Here is a 26,266-nt window from a genome sequence, read left to right as displayed (position 1 = left end):
ACTCATTTCTAAACCTTCCAGGGAATTCTGTGCCAGGCAGTTAACCTATTGCTGCTGTGAGGAAGGAGGGGCTTGAAGTCACGCTGCAGGGAGTTGACTTGCTCAGCTGTATGTGCATCTCTTAGGCAAATTGTTCACTATGCTCCTCTCTGCGAGCACGCAAGGGAGTAAAAAGCGATTCAGACCGAAAGCCTGACCTCAAAAGGGACTCCACTCTCTGTGCCTCATGGCTCACTAAGTGGATTCATCTCTGCCCTAGAACTTAGTCTGTCTCTCCCTCTCTACGCATCAGTGAGCCTTTATATACCATAATCTTTCCCGAATTAATGGAGGGGGTATATATAGTCTATTTTATTATTCATTCAACAGATTTAATGTCCGGTATATGTAAAAAGCTGCCTGGCATTCTGGATTCTGCCAAGATGTCCTAGCTGTTCAGATCTGCTGTAACCTGTGACCTTGGGCAATAAGTTACGGAACCTCTACGCGTCATCCATGAGATGGGGTCAGAACAGAACCAATTTCCCAGGTGACTTTGAGGGCCAGAGAGTCAGAGTAACTCAAATATCACAGCAGCAGTTATTTGGTTGCAGTTTAGGAATTTGGGGTCATTCATTCAGGGAACATGTATTTTCTTGTTAGCCGGGCACTTCCGGGATGCTCTGGGAATGTAAAGGTAAGTAGGACGTGGCCCAGTTCTCAGGAAATTCAGAATTTAGTGGTGGAGATCAGCACTCTAGTACGTACAGTGGCAGAAGTAAACACAAAGGAATAGGACCGACCTTAGAATAAGAAGACCAGAGACGATTCCTCGAGGTGACACGTGAGTGAGTCCTACAGCATGGTAAGAACTAGCCAAGCATTCAGAGCCCAGGATGAGCCTATAAACTGGGTACATGTGAGTGCAGAGCTCAGCTTGGAGCTTGACCTCTGAGGCAAGCAGCGGTGTGGGGGCGGGAGGCCGGAGGGAGGGGCCGGATCCTGAGGGCCTGGCGTGCCCTGGCGAGGACCTTGGGCATCAGTCACCCTGGAAACAAGCTTGTCTCCAACCCTTGGGGTCTGTGGACCCAGAGTATTGGGGTTAGAGTTTCTTTGAGATTTTTAATATTGTTTCCAATTCAGTGAGACGGCTTTTTAAAACCACCCGTATGTTTTGGATGCCAGTTGCTGCCAGGAGGTGTCCATGCTGGTGTTTGTGCTCAGGTTTTAGGTTTGAGCCAGATAAAGGCCAGATGTGTTCTCGGGGTGCTGTGTGATCAGACGTTACACAGCTGTTTGAATAGAATAGTATGAATGAATTGACTTGAACAGAGTAGAAATAGAGCAGTATTTCTCAAACTAGGATCTGGATATGATTTTAGAGGTTAAGCAGCTTTTTCTCTCTTTTAAAAAGGATACCTGTATTATTCACATTTGAGAGATACTGCCGTGGGTGGTGGAAGGTGCAGCTGGAGAGGTGGATTGCATCACACACAGCATTTGAATGCTGAGGAATTCGGTCTGTTGCGTAGACAGTGGTGAGCAGTTGAAAATTATTGAGTAAGAATAAATGATTAAGATCCTGCAGTGATACTAGTGTTTGCTGATTGCCTAATGTCAGGGAAGCAGTCTTTTTTCATTTTGTCACCTGAGTTGTAGCCATTTTATTGTTTAGCGGGCCCTCTCCTAGAAGTTGGAGGAAAGAAAGTGTGTGTATATTTATATTATTTTTTTTTATCAAGTGTTGTTATTTGTTGGTGGCACTGCATTGTGTATTTAAACTTTTGTGAGGACTTGAAATTTGTTAAATTAAGATTTGCAGATAATAGCTTTATATCCCTGTGGCTTTTCTCTCTCATTAATTCATGTCTCTCAAGTACCATGTATTGAGAGAAATACAAAAAACCTACTGAACACTGGAAGAATTTCAAAAATAGATAACACATAATAATCCCTGCCACCGAGGGACTCAGGACTTACAGTCCCAGTGCGACAGCAGACAAAGTGCCTGCAGAGGTGGCATCTCTTCCTTTCCCACCCTCGGTGACCAGGCCCTGGAGACAAGGCTCTTGATCTGACAGAGAAACAGAGCTGGGGGGAGCTGCTTCCCACAACTTGAGAAATGGGGCTGTAACTGTTCTTGGGTGGTTAGGGCACGCTTCTCAGAGAAGTTCTGTCAGTTGTTACTAGGTCTTTATCCGTAAGAGAGACATCAGTAGAGGATGGAATAAAGGCTGTTTTAAAATTTAAAATGATAAATATCCTCCATTGTAAAAGTCCCTGTAAAGGTGGTGCGCGTCTGGAACGGGGCTTTGGAGCTGGAATCTGGAGGGCCTCCAGAGCTTGGGTCAGACTCTGGAGAGCCACTGCTGGTTGTTCATGATTTTTCTGACCTCCTTCGTCCCTGTCACTGCGGTGAGGTCATGCTGCTGGGCTCCTGTGACCTCTCACTTACTCTCATGAGCACTACGCTTTGCCACTCTGTTCTAGTGCAAAAATCAGAGCTCTGATAAAGAAGGCTTTATCCAGACTGTCACAGGACTGATTCGTCATGTTCTTAGTGAATCGAAAGGTTCACATTTTGAAACTTTTTATTCCATTCATTGAGAAAACCATATTATGAAATCTAAATGATTTTCACCATTGTAGCAGCAATGTTACAATAATATTATAACATGTAGAATTCCACCTAAACCTGTCAGTGGGGAAAATATTAAGATTACATTACTTGGATGTCAGGTTCTTTTCTTGTACATGAATAATAATATAGAATAAGTGTTACTATTGTAGAATTTTGAAAAGGAACAGCCGTTTTGTTCATGAAAAATACCCCAGAATAGTGTACGTAAGTTTGTCATTTTCATCACTTAGCTTCTGACTCAACTGCTTATAATCTTTGTAACTTCTGCCTGATGAATTCCAAGTGCTTTGTTAACTCTTTCTGTGAACTAGGTGGGTGAACAGTATTTCTATCATTTCTCCCCGTTAGTGGAATTCACTTGTTAAAACTCACATACCTGACTTTAGAGCCAGTGAGTGTTGCTGGAAGTGCACCTTGGTTTGTGGTATTGATGTTAAAGCCCCAAAAGAGAAGGTGAGTTGGATGTTTATTAAGTTTGCTCTCAGTTGCTTTTTACTCTGCCAGCTGGGAAGTGAACTGCTGACGGCGACCTGTGTTTTGGGTTTACTGGTTCCTTACTTTTTCCCTCTTTTTACTCTTTGAGGAGGAACAGTGGACCCAGCAGCTGTGCGAACAGTACTGTGCAGCTGCCCCAGTGCTTCCTAGGAAAATCATCATAAATTAGTTCAGGATTTGATTTCTCGTTGGTTCTGTGCTTGTATGCATTTGCAATAAGAAAAGCTATACAAGTTAATCCTTTGATAATGTAAATCTTAATTTTGTTGTTTTCTTCTCGTTTTCAAACTGAGGTTTGAAAACAGAATTAAATCAGATTCTGAGTGCCTGCATTCTCAGCCAAGGATGAGGAACTGTTTCAGAAAAACAGGCTGGGCATTTAAAGAGGAATCCTGCCAAGCATCTTCCGCCTGCTTAGCAGTTTATTCTTGTGCTTAGTTTTTTTCTCTCTAGTGATTTTGGGTGGGAGCATTAGTTGCTCATCTTTTGAGATTTATGTTCCAGTTATTTGAATAAAATCAGACTCTTCCTCCAAATCAGTGGCAAGGAAGGATGAAAACAGTGAAAAGCTCATTGTTTGAGTTCATTGTAGAGAAGGAAGGTGGTGTATCATTCAGCCTTCTCTCTGACTCCAGAAGGAACAGTTTTTAAGTGTGTGTATTTTATAGAGGAGGAGTTGGATGTGTAATAATCCATCTTTCTTTTTACCTCTTTCCTACCCTCTGTGGGCGATATTGGAGTTTTTCTGTAATCCCATTAAAGAAATACACAGTGAGAATGGTATGAACATCTGTTTTATCCAGATGTGGATGAGTGACTTGGCCTGTAGAAGCCATTCCAAGGGTTAACTCTGGGAGGAACAGAACACACTCATTATGTTGCTACCCCAGGACCCAAGGCGGAGCACTTAGCCTAGTCTCCTCCGTGAGCGTGGGATGCACCAATGAAGAGTGTGGTTCTATTAGTGAATGATCAGTGAGACATCCGCACGGGGCATCTTCTCAGGAGATCACGTATGTGGGAAGTGGAAATAGTGAATTACAAAGGGGGCAGCAGTGCTTCCTCACTATTGACCACATTGCACAGCAACCTAGAAAACGGTGTAGGTCGCAGGTCAGCAAACTGCAGCTCTCAGGCCCCCGCCAGCCAGGTGCCTGCGGATGTAAATAAAGTTTTAAGGTTTTTTCAAGATACCACCCTACCCATCCATTCCTGTATAGTCTGTGTCTGCTTTTGCACTGTTCCTGCAGAGTGGGGTAGTCTAGTCACATGTGGCCCACAAAGGCTAAAACACTGTCAGGCCCTTTTGCAGAAAAAGTTAGCTCCCTCCTGGTTTAGAGAAGTACATGAAAGCTATTTTGTGTGTCTACATTGTACTTCCTCTTGGTCATATTTATTCACTATTCCCTCTGCATTTTCCTTCTTTTGTTAAAAACTTGCATGTTGAGCGCATGCTGGGTACCAGGCCCCAGGAACAGAGAGGGCTGGTTGTCTCAGTCTTCTGCGGGGCGACACCACCAGTCAGCCTTACACCCTCACCCGAACACAAGTCAGCCCCCATGAAAATCAAACACCACATGAAGAGTAACTGTAAGAAGTAACGTTTGATAGGTTTTTATAGGTTTTTTCTGGGCACTGTCTTTTGAACTAGGAGTTCTTGAGGATTTACACGACCTTGCTGAACAGGAGGGTTGAGCAGATGCTTCGATCCTTACCTTTCCATTGATTAAGTGAATATTCTCCTTATTTGGTAGGGCTGTACCTCTATAAAAATGTTTCTAATTAAAAAAACCTGATGGGACACACATAAATACATGTAAGCGTATCTGAGCTCTTTAAAGAAAGGAAACCATATATTGGGACTTGTAATAATCTCAGAGTTTTGGAGCCAAAGGAGACCTTTTGTGGATCAAAAGGGTAGAAGTGTAACCACTTGACAGCAGTGGCTTTTATCCTGACTGAGCTCAGAATGACCTGGGAGGACCTAAAACAGCCCTGGTGTCTGAAACCCACCCCAGGCCAATGGGAGCAGAAACTAGGTGTGGCCTCGCGGTCCCTGGGAAGGGCTGTCGTCGCCGGGGGTTCCTGCTGGGTCAGGGGTGTGAAGCACTCGAGTTCCCAGGCAGTGCTGATGCTCTGGTCACACTTTGAGAACCACCACTTCATAAGATTCTTGATTTTATACAAGTATGAAGTTGGTGTGGTTACTTTACGTGGCAGCCTAAGGTGATACTCTGAAAAGAATACGCTTTGTAAAAAGTTGGTTACCCAGAATTATTGTCACAAGTCAATACAGAGTAGAGATGAAGGATTCATCATCTTTCAGTGTAAGTATAATCATAGGACCCTGCAGTTAGGAGTCGCCTAAAAGACCTAGCATTTGACAGATGGGGACCCTTGCCCACTGTCACAGCACTAATTCGTGGTGAAGCGGGGACCAAAACTTAGATGTTTTGGTTTTCAGACCAAAGCCTTTCCTGCTGACCACGTTACCTCTTGCTGGAACATACGTAAGGCATCATGCCTCCTTGCAAGCCTCTGGTTGACGCTTAAACGCGGCGTGCGTGTCCCCCTCGGTGCCAGCTTGTCCTCATGACCGTCCTGCTGGTTCTTGTGCCGCCCCCGTTTCCTCTTGCAGGTCTTCAGCCCCTGTCCTTGTGCCTCACGTCCTGGACTAGATGTGGCACATCTTGATCACTGTTTATTGGTATATTTGCATGTACATCTAGACAAGGTGGCCTTTTTTAATGCTGAGTTAGGAATGCTGTAAACTTTCTTTGATTCATTTAGAAAACTGCCAGATTTGGAAAGAGCAGATATAAAAAACAGAGGAAGAATGTGTATAGGAAAGCAATGGCAAGTAATCTGGAGTCACATTGAGGGTCATGTCTCTCTGATGGCTCCGTGTTTACGCTGATTTTGGGATTTGGCTCCTGCTTCTTTCTGCTTTGAATAGAAACTTGACACTGGGAGGCAAGGGGAGGTTAAGTTTTAGGCTGGATTACCTTGAAATCCTCTTTTAAAGGGAATATCACTTCGGGTCAGAGACTTACAGGAATTGTTGAGGGTAAAGTGTAGCTTTCCCAGGCGGCTGTTTTTGAGTTGGGAGTTGAGCCATGTGGCCTAGGATGATAGAGAAAAGTTTAGATTTTCCATTTAGTTGTAAAATTAAAAATGCGGGGCTTTGATTACTTTATTGCTTGGGTGTTTGCTTGGGTCTTTCTGTCTGTCTTTCTCTCTGTTTTTCTGCTGCCTTTACTTGTCTTTTATTCATGTATTGTGTAGACTACCTCCTTAACTTGGATTTATGGATTGTATGTGAAATGTTTCTTAAAAATATGTAGGAAAAGATATAAAGTCAAAGCATTAAGTTTCTGTAATAGATTTGAGATTCATACATGTCAATTTTGGGCTACATACCTAGATTTAGGTGTTTAAAAAATTAAAGCAATTTGCTTATTTACTGAAATTGCGTTAAATGGAAAGAAAAATCATAGGCAAGATAAGGCAATCCTAGATCAGGAACTGTGCTGAGTGTTAAGAAAGGTGCCAAGGAGAGAAGATGGACACAGCGTACTGAGTATTTACAGTCCAGTCAGACATAAAACGTTCATGTGGAAATGGCAGACCACTCCCGGCAGGGAAGAAGAGCCAGGCGAGTAGTCTAGGATAGAAAGGCGGTTTGGGGGAGAGAGGTGGCAGGGTGTAAAGGGGAGATTTCTGGATAAGAGTCCTAGCTCTTTGCTTTCTACCTTGTGGACAGTTTAAAAAATCTCTCCAGGCCTCACCTGTAAACAAAGGCTAACACTCCACATTGTGGTGACTTTGAAATGAGGCTGTGTGTATACAGCAGGAGCCCAGCGTGGGTCCCGAGACACAGGCTCACTGCCAGTGGCTCCCTGTCTCATTGTGGGTGAGTGGGGCACCCAGTGGAGCGGCGCCCTGAGTTGGACCTTCAGGTTTAGAGCAGAAAGGAGCTGGGAGGCGACCGGACTGGGGAGGAGGGGGAACAGGAGGGAAGAGGGGGAGGGATGAGGACACAGCGATGAGGCAGGGACGGTGTCCCAGGGACAGTGAGCGGACCAGTGAGGGGACTGGGTGAGACGACTTGTGAATCTGTTTATTTGGACAAGTTCTCAGTCTTTTCAGGATGTTTTTGGTCTCTTCCTACTTATAAACAGTGCCTAGACTAGAGCAGGGGTAAAAACCCTGGCTCAGCCTTCTGCATACTTTACCCTCAACAATTCCTGTAAGTCTCTGACCCAAAGTGATATTCCCTTTAAAAGAGGATTTCAAGGTAATCCAGCTTCTTTGTCCTGGTGGCTGTAGTTTTTCCTCCTTCCCCTCTCTTCCCACCCCCTTCTCACTTATCTCACCTTCTTACAGGGTCTGCTCCCTCTCTAGGTCTTGCTTCAGCCAGTGGCACCCCACACGACTGTGGTAGATCTGTTCTTGGTTGTTAGGGCTATAGGGCTGTCCACTCACAGACTGGAAGGAGTCTTGGAGCAAGTTCTGGAACAAGGGTCTTGGGTCTTTGAAATGTGTTCTGTTTTAAAGACTGTAATTCCAGTAACACCCACTATGTGGTGCTCACGCATCAGAAATAGATTCTAAGACTAAACGCATTGAAGCTCAAAACCTGTGTGACTGTATGTGGAGAGGTTAAAATTCAGAATCACAGATATAACGGGGAAGTGGGGCATGTTCATTTTCTGTGCAAGATCCACCTGGATCTAAGTAACAGCCTTCATACCACTTTAGTAACAGGGCTCCCTGGTTTCATAAAGTCCAGAATATTAGACATAGGTACCCCGGGTTACCCGGGAGGCGGTAACTGCAGGCGGGGTTCCAGAGTTTATCGTAAGCTGTAAAACAGCTGCAGAGAGAACCCGTGCCACTTGGAACATTTAAAAATGACATGGAGAAATCCACTAGCCTCATCCCCTGTGTGGTGCTGAGTCAGTCTGCTGGGAGGGAGCACTGACAGGGCTCAAAGCTGCTGTCTGTTTTTCTTGCCATTCCTGTGACCAAAAGTAGCTTTAAAATAGACTCTTTATCACCTCTTTAAAAAAATTTTCTTTCAAACAAGAAGCCAGGCCCCGGTGGGAACGCATACAGTGGTCTCAGGACGCGAGCAGGCTCGTGAGCTGCGCGAAAGTCACTGTCGGCGCCTCTCCTTCCCTTTGCAGGTCTTCATCTCTGTCAACTGCTTGAGCACGGATTTCTCATCCCAGAAGGGCGTGAAGGGCTTGCCTCTGAACATCCAGATTGACACCTATAGTTACAACAACCGTAGCAACAAGCCTGTGCATCGGGCGTACTGCCAGATCAAAGTCTTCTGTGACAAGGTAAGGCTTTCAGCTGGGCAGGGACACTTAGAATAAAGTATGTGGGGTGCACTCTTCCTCACAAGAAAAGACCAGCAGTTCATGTGAGCCACACACAGTCACACTGTAAAGGGGAGAAAAATCATCTTTGGAGTCAAGAAACACTAGAAGGGCAACGAGCACGTTTTGGTGGCGTGTCTGATGGGGAGGCCTCTGGGACAGGTGCCAGCTGTGCCCAGTCCTTGGCGGCCCCTCTGCCTGGGGACCTGCGGGCAGTGGCTGGCTCTCCTTGAGCTCTGGTTCTGAGGACTCTTGGTGGACGAATTGTCACCAGCCCACCTGCATCCAGCCCTTTGGCAGGTTGTTGCCAGCTCACTGAGGCAGAAGATGTGGTTCAGATTCTTCTGGACAGCAGCAGGCAGGCAGGAAGAGGCCGTGGGCCCAAGTGATCTCAGTGTCATTTCCTCTCTCTGGTGCGACTCCTTTTTTCCTGGTGAAAAGATGGTCAGTTTTGCCAGGAGCAGAGCCAGGGGCTCAGCTGCATTAACTCCAGAGAGAAGCTAGTAGGGCCCCTGTGTCTTGGGGGTTGGAGACAGGGGTGTCCCAAGAACGGGGCAGAGTCGTCTGTTGAACTCAGAGTGAAGAAGACTTTGACTTTTCCCACTCAGAAATGTTGGACGGTATGTTTTTGCTAGTCTCCTCTTTTCACCCTGTTAAGACGTCTCTGTTACAAAGATTTTGAGAAGGTACTAGGACACTGGGAAGACAGTTGCCATCCGAGGCCCGGTGTCCACCTTGTGCTCTGGGTACCCGGAGCACAGCATCTGGCCCCAGCGGATGAGCCTGACACGTTCCAGGTGCACAGGGCTCCCTCGGACGCCCAGGTTCATGACATTTACTGAGTACCTGTCATGTGCCTGATACTGTACTAGATGGTATTAGTTTTCTATTGTTGCTGTTAATAAATTACCACAGGCTTAGTGGCTCAAAACAACACCCATCTGTACCTGACGGTTCCATAGGTCAGAGTCTGGCACGAGTGTTACTGGGCTGAAATCACGGTGTTGGAAGGCTGATTCCTTCCTGGAGTCTCTGAGGGAGAACGCATTTCCTTGCTTTCTGCCTTCTCAAGGCTGCCCGCATTCCTTGGTGCGTGTCCCCTTCTGTGTTCAAAGCCAGGGGTCTAACAGCACGTCATTCACCCTGCTTCCATCACCACACCTCGTCCCCTGGGTCTTCTGCTCTGATGGACCGTTGTGATTCTGTGGGCTCACGCACATGACCCAGGGTACTCTCCGTGTCTTAAAGTCAGCTGAGGAGCAGCCTCCTTCTCCTTTGCTGTGTAACGCGGACATAGTCACAGGTTCTGGGGATCAGGTGTGGACATTGGGGGCGGGTGTTAGTCTGCCCACCACAGGGCTTGCACGTACGCTGCATGTTACAAATGACAGGTCACATCTAGTATAGAGCAGGGATTTCTGACCCTAAATCAAATTTCTTTCCTTCATACCACATTCTTCTTTTTAGCTAAAAGAAAACCTAAAGAAAAACATTAGGAATGTCCATGTTCTTTTTCTAAAAATCTAGGCAGGACATCGGTTCAATTAAAAAAAAATTTCGTATCTACTATTTCTAAAGAAATTCCATGTCTGTTTAATAACTTTCCTTGACTTTAGAATTCACAAGTAAGTTCGTTTTTTGAAGGTGTTTGTCTTTTACGAGACTTGGCTAGCCTCACGTCGTGTCCTCAGGGCTGCCTGTGGCCTGCATCTGGGTCAGGGCCTGTCCTCGGGGCTCAGGTCTCTTAGAGCAGTGTCCCCCAACTGTCTCTGGCGAGACCGTATCTTTTATTTCAACATGAACTACTTCTGCATCTGTAAAGTACAAGAAAAATTCAAATGAATTGCAAGAAAAGTAAAATGAAACATAAAGTCATGCAAACTAAAGGCTCCAATTTTTTATTATTTGATTCAACAGACATTCTAATTGCTTTCCAAATGCTTACTCAGTTTCTACGTGGCGTTACTCGGGCTGTACTGTCTGTGGACTGATACTGGCCCACAGCTCACATTCTGACTTCTGCTGTGTGAGAGGATGTCAGCACCAGTTAGCATGAGCTCAGGTTTCCACATCAGATGGTAAAGACCAGGAGAAGGAACAGCACTGATTTGTGCTCTTAAACAAATTTTGTTTTAATATCAAGACTTTTCGAGGGAGGCTCCTGTATTGGTAGCTCATTTAGAAAATGGAAAAGAGGAAAGGCTTCATGAATGGTCCAAAGTTATTTTATTACTTGGCAGACGTACAAAGCTTAGAAACCAGTTCTCTCTGTTGTGTGAGTGCGTGCCGATGCACTCTGTGAATCAGAAGGCCTTTTCTTCAAGTTGCAAACTTGTGGTTTGGGACAGCACGTGGTTTCGTCTTCTGGAGTTGCTCCTTGCGTGCTCATCTGTACATTTAGATCACATGTGATGGGAACATATCATCCAAGGTCTTGGAGAGCATGTCAAATATGAGGCCAGAGTCCATCACTGTGTTTTTATTACCGGGCTGTGAGCTCTGTTGGTGGTAAAAGGAAATCACACAAAACCAGGCGTCCGCATGTAGAAGGGCTCTGTGTGGCCTGTCACCAGGAGCCCAGTCACCTCGGCCTTCATGGGGCTGGCTTTCTCTGTAAGGCCCCTGAAAAATATTCCCTACCTGCTTCCCCTTTGCTGGAGTAGAGGTCTACACGGAGAGGAAATCGTTGGTCTCCTCTCCCGCTTGCAGCCCTCGTGTGTGTAGGAGTGGTGGTGAGTGTCCTGTAATAGCGAGGTACCTAAGGGACACAGCAGGTGAAACTAGACACTGTGTTTATCCCCAGTTTTTAATCTCAGCTATTATGGGTAATATAAAATCCTGCGTGAGAAGACAATGTGTATGTGCTGTGTGTAATTAATTTTCAAAGTCCTTGAACCTTTCAAACCCATGAAACCCGCTGTGACCCCACCCCACCCCTTCTCCTGAATCTGTGCCTCTAGTTTTAACCTTGTGGTTGATTGTCCTGGGTCTGTCCTGTGCTGCCTCTTCTCTTGGGACTCTCCACCTGCCTCCTCGAGTCCCTCTTTTCTCAGCTTTGACTCACCTGCTACTTGGTGCCTGTCCGTTCATTTCCCTTTGCTGGCTCTTACAGCTCTCGTGTGTTACGAACCTACACGTCCACATTTGTAGTACAGATTGTACATTTGTAGTAAGAAACTAGAAATAAGACATCTTTTGATGTCCTTCAGAGGTATTTACATTGTTTTTCTCTTCTAAGAAGAACGTTTCATCAGCACTCTATTAGGAATTGCTTAACTAGTTCGATAAATGGAATTTGCTCTTATTTCAGAAGTAGCAGCAGTTCAACACTTTTTCAGAGAAAACAGGAACAGACGTTGGCGTTCTAACCAATGGAAATGTGGCCACTCCCCTTTCTGTGAGCTCGTATATACACCCCTGGTCCATCCTGACAGAGAAGAGTGTCGTTGGAGCTTTCTTCCCACAGCTGGCCTTCTCCTTCATCAGAGTGACAGTCACTGTAGCTTTGACTGGGAGCAGACGGTCCAGATTAACTCTGTCCTGCGTCTTGGTGGGATTGCTCCGGATCAGTCTCCTTAGTTGTCGACAGAGAGAAAGAAAGAGTCAAAACAGCTTGACAGGTTCTGCATGATGTCATGGGATTTTCTCTAACATTCCTGCAGTATGTGTACCTATTGCTGCCGAAGTCTTTCAGCTCTTGTTTGTCTGAACCTTTATTTCACTTTCAACTTTGAAAGCTCTCTTTGCTAGCTGTAAAATTCTAGTTGACTCTTTTTCCTGACAGTGTTTAAAGATACAGCTCTTCCCTCTTCACGCTCCTGTTGTTTCTGATGAGAAATTGCTCGTTATCATTGTTCTTCTGTATTTAACACGTCTTTTTTTTTTTCCTATGACTTTTTAAGATTGTCTCTTTTTACTGGTTTTGAGTCCTTGATGTGTGTCTCTCGGCTTCTTAGAGCTCATTGAGCCTCTGGAATCTGTGGGTTTACAGTTTTCATCACGTGTGAAACCTTCCAGCTGTTATTTCTTCACCTGTGTTTGCAACTTCCTCCTTTGAGATCGCCCGTCACACGTGGTCTGGCTGCTTAAAGGTGTCCCACGGCTCACCGATGCTCTTTTTATTTTTTTGGACAGCCTTTTCTCTCTGTGTTTCATTTTGGATAGTTCCGATTTTATGCCCTGAAGTTCCCCTCATCTTTCCTTTTGCCTTGTCTACACGGTGTAATCCTTTCCCCTGTATTTTTCATCCCAGACGTAGTTTTCATCTCTAGAATATCCATTCGAATCTGTTTCATAACTTTCAAGCTTCTTCCTACCACGTTCAGTTTTTTCCACTGGCTTTGACCATACGAACTGCAGCCTCAGCGGCCGTGTTAACTAAGTAACTTCCCTGTTGGTTCTGGGTTGTCTCGGTGGCTTGATCATCCTCTGCACTCGTGCTCTCCTGCCTCCCTGGCTGCCTGCAGCCTCACTGGATGCCAGACGTCCTGAGTTTTACCTTGTTGGGTGCTGGGTGCTTTTGTAATCCTGTGACTCTTCTTGAGCTTTGTCCTGAGATCTAGCGATGTTCCTTGGAAACAGTTTGACCCTTTCGGGTCTCGCATTTGCAGTTTGAGTGGTGGGTCTGGACCAGTTCTCAGAGTCAGGCCTGTTATTGTCCACTCCTGAGGTGAGGTGTTCCTGACTCTGCCGCCACGGCCCTGTGGATTGGGTGTGTTTTCAGTCTGATTGCTGGGCACAGGCACCGTTTTGGGCCCTGCGTGAGTGTTGGACCCTGCTCTCTCGTCTTTTCAGATGGTTTTTATTCCCCGACCGTGGGTGGCTTCCTCACCCCGTGCTCTCTCTGCTGAGTCCTCGGGGGCCCTCTGAAGACCTCTGGGTTCTTTCTCCTGTAACTTTCCGCTTTGTCACTTTGGCTCGCCACCTTGATGTCTGTGGGCTTCACCTCTGCCTCCCCAGTCTGGGGAACCTGGCCCAACGAGCCCGCCGGACACCCCTCCCTAGGCCGCAGCCTGGAAGCCCCGGGAGGGCGGGCCGCCCCTGGAGGGCTCGCCGCGTGCTTCCTGCTTCTCAAGAATTGCTGTTCTTCACTGCCTCGTGGTTGGAGCCTTAAAAATCCCTTGTCATGCATTTTGTTGTTTCCTTTTTTAGTCGTTTCTGTGTGGAGGGTGGCTCTGGTCTGCGTTATTTCATCTTAGCGTTCTTTGTAGGTAGAGCTCACAAGTCAGGAGGGGAATGTCCTATTTTGTACAACAACCTTTTAGGGGGCATGCTCTATCATCTCAGTGAAGTTACTCTTAGCCTGCTGGAAGGGACTGAGAGAAACCAGCCCCGACAGTCATGGCTAGCAGACTGGCGATACTTGCCTCTTCTCTGTCCGGGAGGTAATGTCAGGGTTACATAGCAGTGTTCATAAGCAGGTTGCATGTTTACTGATACGTTAGCAGATGAAAACCTTCTGAAAGAGGCAGAAGGTGGTTTTGTATTCCATATTTTAAAATGTGATTTTATTGTATAATAGTGTTAAAGTGAGTGGAATGATTTTTACTGCCTCTCTCTGCTAACAGAAAATTTATTTACAGAAAAATAAGCCAGCAGTTCATACTTACCTGGTTGACTTTGTAAAGAAATCTGTGCCATCCAGAAATAAATGTCAGTAGGTCAAGCAAAATGACTAATGAGTAGTTTTGTTTTTATTGCACTTACTTGCTTAGCTTTAGGTCGTGTTTGTTACTCATGTGCTCGTGGGTTCAGTTGTGTGGCATGGCCGTTCTTTGTGTGGTTGGTGTGCACTGTGTGTATATGTGCTCTCTGTAGGCCTGGGAGTACAGTTTTTTTCTAGTGACTGCAGATTTCTAGTTAAATGTTTGCTTTTGTGAGTCGTAGTTGGTCAAATCTGTCACTTAGTTGATGCCAAGTCCTTGGACAGAAGCACAGCTTTCAGTGACCACTTTGCCTCTACAGGGAAGTGCAGTCAGAGTCGGATCAACTTGTATTTGCTCCTTGGTTTTCTTGTTACTAGGCAACGAGAGAAGTAGCTTGTGTCTTTGAAGCCGGTGTGTGGTACATTAGCAGATTTTCTTGGCCTTCCATTTAATTTGGCCACATCCATTGTTGAGGGAAATTTTGCTCTATTTGTTTTTTAAACAAATGGTTTCCTGGAATTTCATATAGTTAAAAATAGCTTTAAGACTGGGCTTTTCTGAGGAAACTACTATGATAAGCTCTGTGAATATAATAAGCAACACGGTTCATCTCCAAGGAAGAGATACTTTCCCCCCACTGGCCAGGAGGAGAGTTAGGTATTCTCGAGGGGATCAGATAAACAGAGTCATGTCTTCTCTTGACTTACAGGGAGCTGAACGGAAAATCAGGGATGAAGAGCGAAAACAAAGCAAAAGAAAAGGCAAGTGTCCTGACCCCAGCTCCCAGCTGAACGCCTGTAAGTAGAAGTGTTTCCACCGAGTGTTTTAGACCTTTTCCACCCAGAACAGTGACTGGGGTTTTCAAGCAGAGGATAGAGTAGTGGATATTTTTTTAACTACTGTGAAGCGGTGGCTTTGCTTCTTTATGAGGTACAAAAACAGATGAAGGGCTAAACTAAGTGCTTTTCTTAGGGAACTACTGGCAGGATTCCTGAATTTTCCCAGAGTTCAGACCATTTTGGCTCTTTGACTCCATAGTTCAGGTTGCTGGGTCCAGTCCTGAAAGATTACACACATTCCACCCGAATAGCTGATGATGAAATTGGAACTTACCTAACATTTTAAGAACAATAATAACATCCTTTGGAATTCAGATTGTTTTAATTCCAAATGAGTGCGGTTTTCTTAGGTTGAGCGTTCTAACACTTGCAAACTCTATAGGCTTCTGTTTGGACATTTCACCAGGAAAGCTTTTTTCTTTTTTCTTTTTCTTTTTCTTTTTTATAATGTGACCCGTATTCATATGCACAAAATCCTGTCGCTCTCAACTAAAAGGAGAAAGAGCAGGCTGCTCTGTACGGGTGCTGCCCTGTGCTGCAGGGCGTGGGCGGCCATACCTGCTCTCTGAGCATCCGGGGACTTTGGCCTGAAGCACGTTAGTCTGGGCTCTCCCGCCAGCATCAAAGTGCAGACTCGCGAAGTCACTTCAGGAAGCAGCTATAACTACCTCGGAGAGCTCATCACCGAGCACTTCAGGGCCAGACGGTGGGGGAGGATGGAGTCTATAATTTAATACCTAAAAACTAGACAATCATGCTGACTCTTACCCTCCCTGAGGTCTGGTTCTGAAGATGAAGGTGTGAGGTTAAGGTGCATATTCTGATGTCGAAGAGGACGTTGCTGTTGGAATAAATTATTTAATGAGGAGAGCTAAGGTGAAATTGCTCCCGAGTTACGTTTATACAGTCGTAAGTTTTAGTCTTTCAGACAAAACCTCAGCATGCTTCGCCTCTGTTCCAGATCTTCTGTATGTATGTGTCTGTGTATGTTTAAAGATGCCTTTTTCTCTTCTGGTTTTGATAAGATTTGCAATTGATTTTTAGTGTAAATTCAAACAACCTGTTTCTTCACATAAGCTGTGATTTTTTTCTCAGTTCAGGCAGCATGACCTGTTTCTCATTCTGCTTCAATTTAAATTTCTTAAACAGTAAGGAAAATGCTCTGGCCTGCGTGAGTCTGTGTATATAAGCTGTTGACTGTAGTGTCCTGTTTTTGTTTTTGTTTTTGTTTTTTAAGTTTCTGATGTTAAAGTGCCACTGCTCCCCTCTCACAAACGAATGGATATCACAGTTTTCAAGCCCTTTCTTGATCTGGACACTCAGCCTGTCCTCTTCATCCCCGACGTGCACTTCGCCAATCTGCAGCGGGGCGCTCACGTAGGTAACCAGGATCCCAGGGTGGCTGCGAGAAAGTAAAACTCCACAAAGGGAAAGTCTTTGGCATTACTCATCGTAAACAAAAGCCAAAGCTTAGTGAGGCTGGCCCAGGGTTTGGGGTCCGCTCTCTGGAGTGCTCCATCTGGGTGACTCGATGTCCTTGCAGCAGGGTGTGTTTAACCCTGCTGCTTTGGAACCGCAGTGCCAGCCCCAGCAGCTAAATCCTGGGTGTGTTTATATATTTATATCTTAGCTCATTTAAAAGATTCTGGAATAGTAACATGGAGTTTGAGTCTGTGATCTTGTGAATTTAACTCACATGGGCCTGGAGAGGAGGGAAGAGCCAGAGGGAAACCTGGGGTGGGGGCCTTAATGGCACAGAAAACATTCAAGGGCTTTATGGTTTCAGTTAGTGGATCATCACTGGCGCATGTCTGGCCGTGTCTTGGCAACTAATGTGAAATATAACAAATAGTCACGCTCCACTTGGAGCAGAAGCTCAGAGGTAGGGCCTCCGTGCTGAGTGCAAATAAAAACCCACAAGACATCTGCGAGCGCCTGACACAGCCTCCCACAGGCCAACGCGTTTTCAGAGCCCTTCGGGAAGGCCGCTGTTGCCGTGTTCAGTTCCTAGTGAGAAGCTTTGGGGTGAGCGGGGGCTGGCAGTCTGTGTTGTAAAGGGTTGAGTAATGAACATTTTAGGCTTTTGAGGGTCAGAGGGTTTCTGTTGTGACTGCTCACCTCTGCTGTTGTGGTGCCAAAACCACCGTAAACACTGTGCCATGAATGAGCGTGGCCTTGTTCTGGTGAACACTTTATTTACATAAACAGGCCTCGGGCCAGACTTGGCCCCTGGCTGTGGTTTGCCAACCCCTGAGTTAGAGGAATTTAGGACGGCCCTAAGAGTCTGGTTATGGGGAAATCAGGCTAAAGGATTTTGTATGAGATGGGTCAAATTCAAATTATTTTCATTTTAGAAACAATTCATTTAAGGTCTGCGATATTTAGCACATGCTTGAAAAGCAATCTATTTTTCTTTCTTTTTTTTTTTTTTTTTTTTTTTTTGGTCCTAGGTCCTTCCCATCACCTCAGAAGAATTGGAGGTTGAAGGGTAAGATTTGTGTTTTGTTTTGTTTTAATAAATTCTTTTCCTTTTGAAACAATATCAAACCTACAGAACAATTACAAGTACAATACAAAGAATTCATTTTTTCCTGAGCTGTTTGAGAGTAAGTTGCCAGCCCAGTGAGCCATCACTCCTAAGTACACTGGTGTGTATTTCACCAAGCAAGGATTCCTCCTGCACAGCAGTCAAAGTCAGGATATTAACACCGAGAACTCAGTACCAACCAGTCCTCATACCCTGTCCAGGCTTTGCCAGTTGTTCCAATAATGTGGCAAAAAAGGATCCAGCTGAGACTCATACAGTGTATTTAGTTGTCCCATCTCCTTAATCTCCTTCAGTCTGGAACAGTCTCAGTCTCTCCTTGACTCTCCTGAGCTGCAAGCCAGCTGTTTTGTAGGACGCCCCTCTGTTTTCCCTTGGCTGGGTTAGATCATGCCTCTCTGCAGGAATGTCACAGACGAGGCCTTGCCCTGTGTGTCCTGCTGGGTGGGACACCTTCAGTGCACCCCTCCCCTCGGCTGACAGCGTTCCCTCCGATCGCTTGATTAAGGTGGTGTCTGCCAGGCTTCAGCACTGTGGAATATTCTTCCTCCTATTGTAGTTAGTGTTTTGTGAGGAGGTGCTTTGTAGCTTTGTACATATCTCATTCCTTGTCAGACTTTGAATTTCTTCATTGATATATTTATATCAGTATGGACTCATGGTTTCCCGTTTTATTCAGTAAGTTGTGACCTACATCATTTTCTCTGCTCACATTGTCTCGGGGGCCGGTGGGATCCCTCAGGCTTGCTCCTGGGTCCCTTTGACGTGACCCTCCCACCCCTGCACTGCTCAAGCACTTCCTCACTTTCAGGCCTAGTGTGTTCCCGGCACTTGTGTTTTCTCCTCTCCAGCCCTAGAATCAGCCTCTTCTCCAGGAAACCCTGGTTCCTTGTGGTGGAGATTGGGCTGTAGAAACCCAGAGGAGGCCCCCGGGTGTGCTCACTGCTGTTGAGGTGTTGCTGCTCCTCCTCGGCCTGCCTGCCCGCAGCGCCCTGCTCAGTGCTCTGCCGTGTTGAGGGTCCAGTCCCCTCTCTGGGCCATCCTAGCTCCCCATGCCCACCCACACTGGCCGCAGGCCTTCCCTCGAAGGCCGGTTCTCCAGCATAAATCCTGCAGGTGCCTTTGAGGCCTGTTACGTGCTGGAAGCTGAGACAGACTGAATATTTTAAGGCCCAATCCCTATTCCTAAAGTGGTGATTCTGCTTGAAAGCAAGCACTTACATCATTTTCAGTTAGTTTTTCAGTTGCTTTACTGTGTTCTTGCTCACCTGCTCTGAACCGCACCCATAACTTGTGCCTTTGACAACCACTCTGATCTTTTCAGTCCTTTCTTCTATAAACATTTTCCCCTTTTTATGTCCACTGACACTGCTGTATTTTACCCTTTTGGAATTTTATGTTGTGATTGTCCCCAGAGTCCTCCAGCTGGTTCTTCTGCTTGTAGGTCCTGGAGTCCCCTCCGGTCTCTGCCAGCACTCTCGTCCCACAGAACTTTCAGATTCCCTGATACCTACAACTTAAAATCTAAAATTCCATAGAGCTGTGTGACCAGGACTTTCCAGACTAGCTTTGTCTTCCTCTGGAACATTCTGTTTCAGCCAGCCTGGCTTTGCATTTTCCCCTTCACGCTTCCTCCCTTTTTTGACACGCCATCTCCTGTTACCACCTTCACTTGCATCTCAGATCTTTCCTCCTCCATAAATTTTTTCCTGAAAAGAAACTCCGTTCCTGAGAGGGCAGCTTAAGCCACATAAGAGCCGTGAGGGTCTCTGGCAGATGCCTGCCTATGGGCCCAGCTCGGTCATTCAATAGCCTGGGCCTGCTTCAGTCAGCATCTTTCCTCGGGCCTCTGATTTTCATCCACAAAATAAGAAAGCTGGTCCAAATAAAGAACAAAGATCATTTAAAATCTAAACTTTAGTGATATACCACTCCCCCACCAGCTCCTTTTGTTTCTGCAAGTGATTTAAGGTGAAGTCTCCAATTACATACTTTGGCTCCCCTTCAGGTCTAACTTGAAAAGGGGGCCATACGGATCGGAAGAAGATTTTGTGATTCCCCCTCCTGCTAAGCTGACTCGGGTAGAGGAACCAAAGAGAGGTGCGTTGGTTTACATTTCCTAGAGGGAGCTTTAAATTGGAAGTGAGTTCTGAGTCTGTCAAAAGCATCAGTTGCTCAAACAAATCTTGTCAATGTTGACTTCCTTGAGTGCTCTTCCATCAGATCGACTCCTGGCTCGAGCTTGGACTTACAGCCAAGCTAAAGGAAGCTGGAAGTTCTGTTCCTTAAGACGGGTTTCGTGTCGCTTCCTGTTTGCTGGCCTTGATGTGCTGTCTCTTTTTATTTTAACCAAAACCCACAATCTGTTTTCTTATTTTGTTCCTATCAATGAACTGCGTTTTTCTTCTTCCCTGCTTATTCCTGCCTGGGGACCAGTGCTGCTCTATGTGCGAAAGGAGGCAGAAGAAGTCTTTGATGCCCTGATGCTCAGGACTCCATCTTTGAAAGGCCTCATGGAAGCCGTAAGTAGTAGAAACTGTAATTCTCTTGAACACTTACATAGAATTATGTTGGAACAGTTTACCAGACCATCCAGATTCCTTTGTTGTACTGAAACCTTTCCTGAGTCCAGGCGCCTTGTCTGTGCCTGTGGCACGTGCCACGTTTTACCCCGCCTCCCATGGTGCTCAGTCGTCGCGGGGCTGCCCCCATCACACACCACTGTTGGTGGATGGCAGTCACTCAGCAATGTCTGGTCCACTGAACTGAGAATTTGTGATGACCCAGAGAATAGTTTAATTTTCATACACTTGGTTAAAGGGAGATTCCCACTTAAACTACTTAGAAACTAACAAAAATTATTTCAATCAAATAAAATCTTAAAAGCTTCATGCATAAAACAGTGGCTCTTTGGTCTGCCTTTGAAACTCCTGATCCTGGGGAATGACCGAACTTGTGTCAAGATCGCACCCAAAGCCTATTTGTGAACATTTAAAGGTGTGGCCAGAGATGACCCTAGGCCCCTCCTGCAGGATCTCAGCAAAGGCCCATAAGCAAAACACCCTGCCTGCCCTTTGGGACCTCAGGGAGACATGAGGAGGGTGCCATGCTGGTCCCCCATTTTGGCTTTGGCCCCGGGTGAAATTTACGGAATCAGCACCACATCTTGGTATTCACAGCCTTGGCCCCGTAAATCACAGGAACCTTTGAGCTCAGAGCGTGTGCATGAGTGGGCTGGAAATAGGCTTCTCCTGGCTCCCCCGACCACTGCAGTGTGTTGAATTCACTTAACAAATATCTGTTAGGGGCCTGCTTTGTGCCAGGCACCGTTCTGGGCACCAGAGTATAGGCGTACGTGACGGTGCCAAATGGAGTTTAGGTTCTAGTTAGGAAGGCAGAGAGAATAAGATAAGCAGAGAGACTGCTGTGAAATTGGCCAGGTGCTGATAAATGCGATGACACAGTGGTGGGGGCGCTGTCGCGGGGTCTCCCCCGGGAGCTCCACATTCACAGCTCTCGGCGAGCCCCTTCCCCCGCACAACAGCCAGCACTGCCCTTAGCACTCTGCTCTCTGTCATTCTGCTTCCTGTGATTTCTTCTGGCTTCCTCTTCCTTACCTTGCCTCCTGGCAGCTCTTCCTCACTTCATAGGAATCAGGCAAACTCTCGATTATGGAGAACGAGGAGAGTGTTAAAAAGATTGAGACTCACTGTGCCAGATATAACTTGTCCACAGCTCATAAGGAATTCAGCTTACATCTCCCGGGGTGGGGACTTCATAAGTAAACAGAGAATTACTATCCTGTGGTACAGAAGAGAAGGGAACTTGTTTGTATGACTGGAGCTTGGATTTGGTTTGAAAAGTGTTATGTTTTTAGATTGAAAGCGATCTGCACGTTGGTCTTCCGAGGCCCCATTTCTCAGTGCGGCCCCCAGCTTTGCCCTCAGACTGAGGGCAGGCGGGTGGTAACCCCGGGGTGAGGGGGGTGGTCTGGACAACAGCTCAAGTACAGAGTTTGATCTCGGCTCAGTCAGCGGCTTGGCCCTGTGGTGATTCAGCCCCTCCCTTTAACGACGGCTGCCGCGCCTTGAAAGGAAAACCTCCGGAGCCTATCCGCACTGGTTCCATCGCACTGTGTGGACCACCCACTGGTCACGACGGCGAGGAGGGGCCTGAGGCCGAGGCCGAGGGCCGCCCTGAGTGGCTGCAGCCACCCTAGCCGGCGCCCTGCTGCCCTCTGCAGAGGCTCGGGGCAGAGCAGTCCGGGGCACAGGCCTTGGCTGGGATCCGGGCCTTTGATGTTTCTTCTGGGCCCGCGCCGTGGGATAGTAACTTGTTTTTTTCCTTCTCGTAATTCTGTATCTGAAATTAACTCCTTTGTGCGGGACACGCCTTAATCCCACAGCAGTCCTGTGGTGTGTGAGGTGAAAGTCTCTGGTGAGAGGGGGCTGAGGGTTAGGAAGGTCACCTGCCAACTGAAGTGAGTCAGAGCAGATTCAGTTCAGGTGCGTCTGACTCCAGAGCAAGGCCTTCACCCAGTGACGGAAGTACCGTGGCTGGATCAATTCATGTCGTTGTTCGTTTGTCAGAACCCATGGAGTGTACAGCCCAGAGAGGGAGCCCGGCTGTGGACTGACTCCAGTTCGTGGCATTGCACAGCGTGTGCTCACCACGCAGAGCAAAGGCACCGCACGGCGCGAGGTGCTGATGGGGTGGGGAGCAGCTCTGTACTTTCTGCTCTATTTCTCTATAAATGTAAAACTGTTCTGTAAAGTATTGATTTTGGAAAACTATGGCCTTATAACACACTAATGACATCTGTAAACTCAGGAGAAATAACAGGCACCTGATTCAAGCTCTCTCCAAAGCTGGGCCCCACCCCCTCTCGGACAGGCTCTCATCTGTGTCTTTGCACGTGCTTTTGTGAAAAATGGAACGCTGAGTGACTGTATCACTATATTAATACATAGACTGTTCGTGTTTTCAAGCAACGAAAACAGCATTTTGTAATTATTTTTCTTTTGCTCTTTTAGATCTCAGACAAATACGATGTTCCTCAAGACAAGATTGGGAAAATATTTAAGAAGTGTAAAAAAGGGTGAGCGTTGACCAGCATTCTCAGTAACTCTAAGTAACATTAATATTATATAACATTCTTAAAAAAAATTTTTTTAAGTATTATATAATATTCAAGTGATTCACTTGCATTTGTGCCCAATCAAGGACCAGTTATAGAAACATCAGTACAAGAGTGTATTTTTTCCTTATTAAATTATCCACATAAAGTTGATGTCCCTTTCTAGGACATCTTTGTGGATTGTTTTCAAGTGGAACTTGTACTTGTCCTTCCCATGCTCGGCAGCAGCGCAGTGACTGCAAATCCCAGAGCGCGTGATGAGGTCCACTCAGGATGGCAGCCGTCCCTGCCCCCTTGCCGGAGCCCCCGTCGGCAGCCAGGCGCTGGACTGGGCACTTAGCGTGGTCCTTAATTTCCACGTTACGCCAGGACAGTGGGCACTGCTCACCGCTCCTGGGCGAGGCAGCCGAGGCACAGAGAGCCTGGGAGGCTTGTCCAAGGTCAGGTCACAAGTTAGTGCCAAGGCCGTGACTCCAGATCTGTTCTGACCGACTGCGAAGCCTCTGCTCCTTCCACTCCACCCTGGGTCGCGTGTGTAGTTGTAGGATGTTGCTCCTTTGTCCAGAAATGAATAGTTTTAGTCCTTTTGGACTTCAGTGCCTGTGCTGTTTGGCCTGGGTAAGCAGGGTACAGTGTAAGGGTCTTTTGGCTTAATTCTAAAGCAAGTGAAATTTTCTAAATGGGCCTAGTGGGAAGGGCTGGACTTGATGGTAGTTCAGCTAAACTTTGAGGGTAACTTGCCAGGGAGGAGAGTCTGCCAGGGAGCTGTGGCTTTAGATCACTAGATTAATTTAACTGATGTGCTTTCTAAAGCTGGACCGATGAAGTGCTCCTTCTGTAGGCTTGTTCCCTGTAACAGGTACTGTCTGTTGAGGGATCAGTCCATGCTGAAACAAGAACTAAGCCAGTGTATTTTGTTTGTCACCTGCTCTGCACGTTATCAGTGCTTTGCTCGAGTCCCTCATTTAATCCCAATAACAATCTTATAAGGTAGGCACTATTATTATACCCATTTCATAGATGAGGAAATTGAGGCATAGGGAGATTTAAATAATCTGCCTCCCATGTCATTGCTGGTAAGTGGCAGAGCAAACTGTGACATCTGGGTCTGACTCCAGAGCGGGCAGGAGTAGGTGGATCTATCTTGTCTCCCGTCTTCCAGGATTCTGGTGAACATGGACGACAACATTGTGAAGCATTACTCCAATGAAGATACCTTCCAGCTGCAGATCGAGGAAGCCGGGGGGTCGTACAAGCTCACCCTCACCGAGATCTGAGGGCACAGTGGCCCACAGCTCCCAGCAAGCGCAGTGAGGGTGGCACCTGGTCTTTTGGTTCAGCAAGCCACAGGTTCACCAGTCAGCCGCCTTCCAAACGTGGGTGGATGTCAGTGGAAGGGATTCCTTTCAAGATGGAGGTGGCACTGCATTTGGCTTGGAGATAGCATTGACTGTATTGCATTGGCGTTTTTCAGATGACAGAGAAATCATATACCATGCTGTCTGAATTTTCTGATATAAATACTTAGGATTACAAGTGAAAAGTTTTCTCCAAGATATATTAGATTCTCTGGGAACCTTTAGGATATCTGCTACATTACTTATAAAATATTGTCTCTTCAGCACCAGTGGGCCTGCTCACTAGTGCAAGTCAGAAAAGGCACCAGGCTCGACTCTGTGTGACTCTGACTGCCTCAGGTTGTGGGCGTGGCACCCCAGGAGGACGGGGTGTACCCTTTCCCCCTCGGCCTCTCATCCCCCAGGAAGTGTTTACTCCGATAGGGTATGTTACCAAAATCCTCCTTGGCAACGTTCTTGAACATATCAACTGCCTGTCTCATGAAGAACTGCCCTGGTCACACTGTGCCTCCGTCAGGCTGCAGCTGCGTGTGTCTAAGTGCAATAGGTGTTGAAGGCCTGAGTCTGTAAATGTGTACATACCTGTCTTATATAAATAGATAATATATACATGTGGTGTCTGTGTACATAGAGTGACGAGATGTGGTGATGTCTACCTTAAAGACTTTCTTGAGATGAGAGGTTATTTGTGGTCAGCTGTACCAAGCGGATGGAATACGGCGCTTAGTGGAACCCGCTGAAACGCTGTGTCTGTGTTTTCCCAAACACAGCAGTCTTCCGTGGCATAGCAAAAACCTTCTCAAACAACAGAGATTCTGTTCGCTCTTGAGAATGTTATTATTTGGATGCAGTGTTTAACAAATGAAGGCAAGAGAAAAAACACTACTGTAGCTCACACCTGCTGCGTGTGCCAGTATCAGTCAGGTGCACCTAACGGAGGGGATGAACACGGCAATTTCAGCCCATGCTGTGATTACTGTGGACTGGGTGGTAGAACTCACAATGGAGTTCTTCCTAATCTTCCTGTGTTAAGAAGTAATTTCTATTCTGTCATGTTTCATAGCCTTCAGGCTTTGGTTTTCTTGTATGCTCACAATTCTAGACAGCATTCATGAATTTATGAGACTATATTACTATGGCAGGGGAACATTTTGTACACGTGTTTAAATATATAAAAATACTAAAAAGTGTAATTTTGTAACAAGTAAAATCGCAGGTATCTTTAGGTTCAGGGAGGTAGCATAGGTTATTTGTATGAGTAGGATTGATAAGTTACATTCTTATTAAAATATTCTAATGAAGTATGTTAAATTGCTGGTTTTCTAAGATAAGATATCAGGGGACATGGGTCATATAACAATATTTTATATTTTGTTTTATGAAATCGATTTTGACTTGTTTGTTTTTAATTGTATAATTGAAGATGTATTTTAAACCAAAGGGATTAAATTTTTTATGTCTATTTCGTAATATGTCATTTCCTGTTACTCAGTTTGACTTTATCCTTTCATTAGTAAGTAAAGCAAAATCTGAGATCTTAAAATCATACAGCTGAAAAGAATCACCTTAGCATTTTCTCCTTATTTCCCAACAGGTATACACAGATCTCTTCCTTCCTCTTAATTTTTCCTTAGAGGGGTCCAAAATGATCCAAGTCATTGTTAACTGAGGGGGCCCTGAATAATTTTTTAACTACTGCCAGAATTTAACCACTAAAGCTTAAGGTAAATGCTTTCAGACCTAAAATCTTAGTGTTTTTAGTTTTTAAAACTAAAAGCTTGACAGAAAATGTTTGGCTTAAAATCTACCAGTAATGTTTCCGTTCATCAGAATTTCTGAATCAAATGGCTATTGTGAGCCTATTCAGGTAACCCAGGTAAATGTGGTGGATGGACACTAAAAATACACTTCTGATGAACACACCATCACACTAATGAAGCAGACTCCCTGATAGGTTTCCTGCAACATCTGTGCACCTTTGTTCTAATCCTTGGGCCACAAGTTGAAAGTCCTGGGGGCAGTCTCCCTCCGGGTCCCCCTGCATTTCATGAGCCTGTGGGGTGGGGCCTGTGCCAGATGCCACTGCCCAGCTCCCCTCACACTCCCTGCCTCCCCACAGCCTGCATTTCTTCCTCCCTTTGTCACTTAGCTCATTCTTTTGCCTCAAGACTTGGCTCTGCCCTGGTGGATGGTCCCTGTCCCACTCTCCCCGCTGCGCGCAGTGATCAGACCCAGCCCGC

The 26,266-nt window shown here is 46.1% G+C and overlaps 1 protein-coding gene across 3 annotated transcripts in view; it reads left to right on the top strand.

The window, feature by feature from the left end:
- The window catches only part of GRHL1 (grainyhead like transcription factor 1), a 46,335-nt gene extending 20,839 nt beyond the window's left edge, over window positions 1–25,496 (top strand). For 2 of the 3 annotated variants that reach the window (XM_031466555.2, XM_031466550.2), the window contains 8 exons: window positions 8,305–8,463; window positions 14,857–14,944; window positions 16,224–16,363; window positions 17,437–17,474; window positions 19,540–19,631; window positions 19,968–20,053; window positions 22,565–22,629; window positions 23,831–25,496. In XM_031466555.2, coding sequence (XP_031322415.1) covers window positions 8,305–8,463; window positions 14,857–14,944; window positions 16,224–16,363; window positions 17,437–17,474; window positions 19,540–19,631; window positions 19,968–20,053; window positions 22,565–22,629; window positions 23,831–23,945 — 783 coding nt within the window. In that variant the 3' untranslated portion in view covers window positions 23,946–25,496. The remainder of the gene's footprint in view (window positions 1–8,304; window positions 8,464–14,856; window positions 14,945–16,223; window positions 16,364–17,436; window positions 17,475–19,539; window positions 19,632–19,967; window positions 20,054–22,564; window positions 22,630–23,830) is intronic. The other variant, XM_031466551.2, reaches the window with a different exon arrangement.
- The last annotated feature ends 770 nt before the right edge of the window (window positions 25,497–26,266 follow it).

Source organism: Camelus dromedarius, chromosome 15, assembly GCF_036321535.1.
Source record: "Camelus dromedarius isolate mCamDro1 chromosome 15, mCamDro1.pat, whole genome shotgun sequence".
NCBI lineage: Eukaryota > Metazoa > Chordata > Mammalia > Artiodactyla > Camelidae > Camelus > Camelus dromedarius.
Note: the sequence above shows the minus strand (reverse complement) of the source record. Positions and strands in the feature narration are given on the sequence as shown.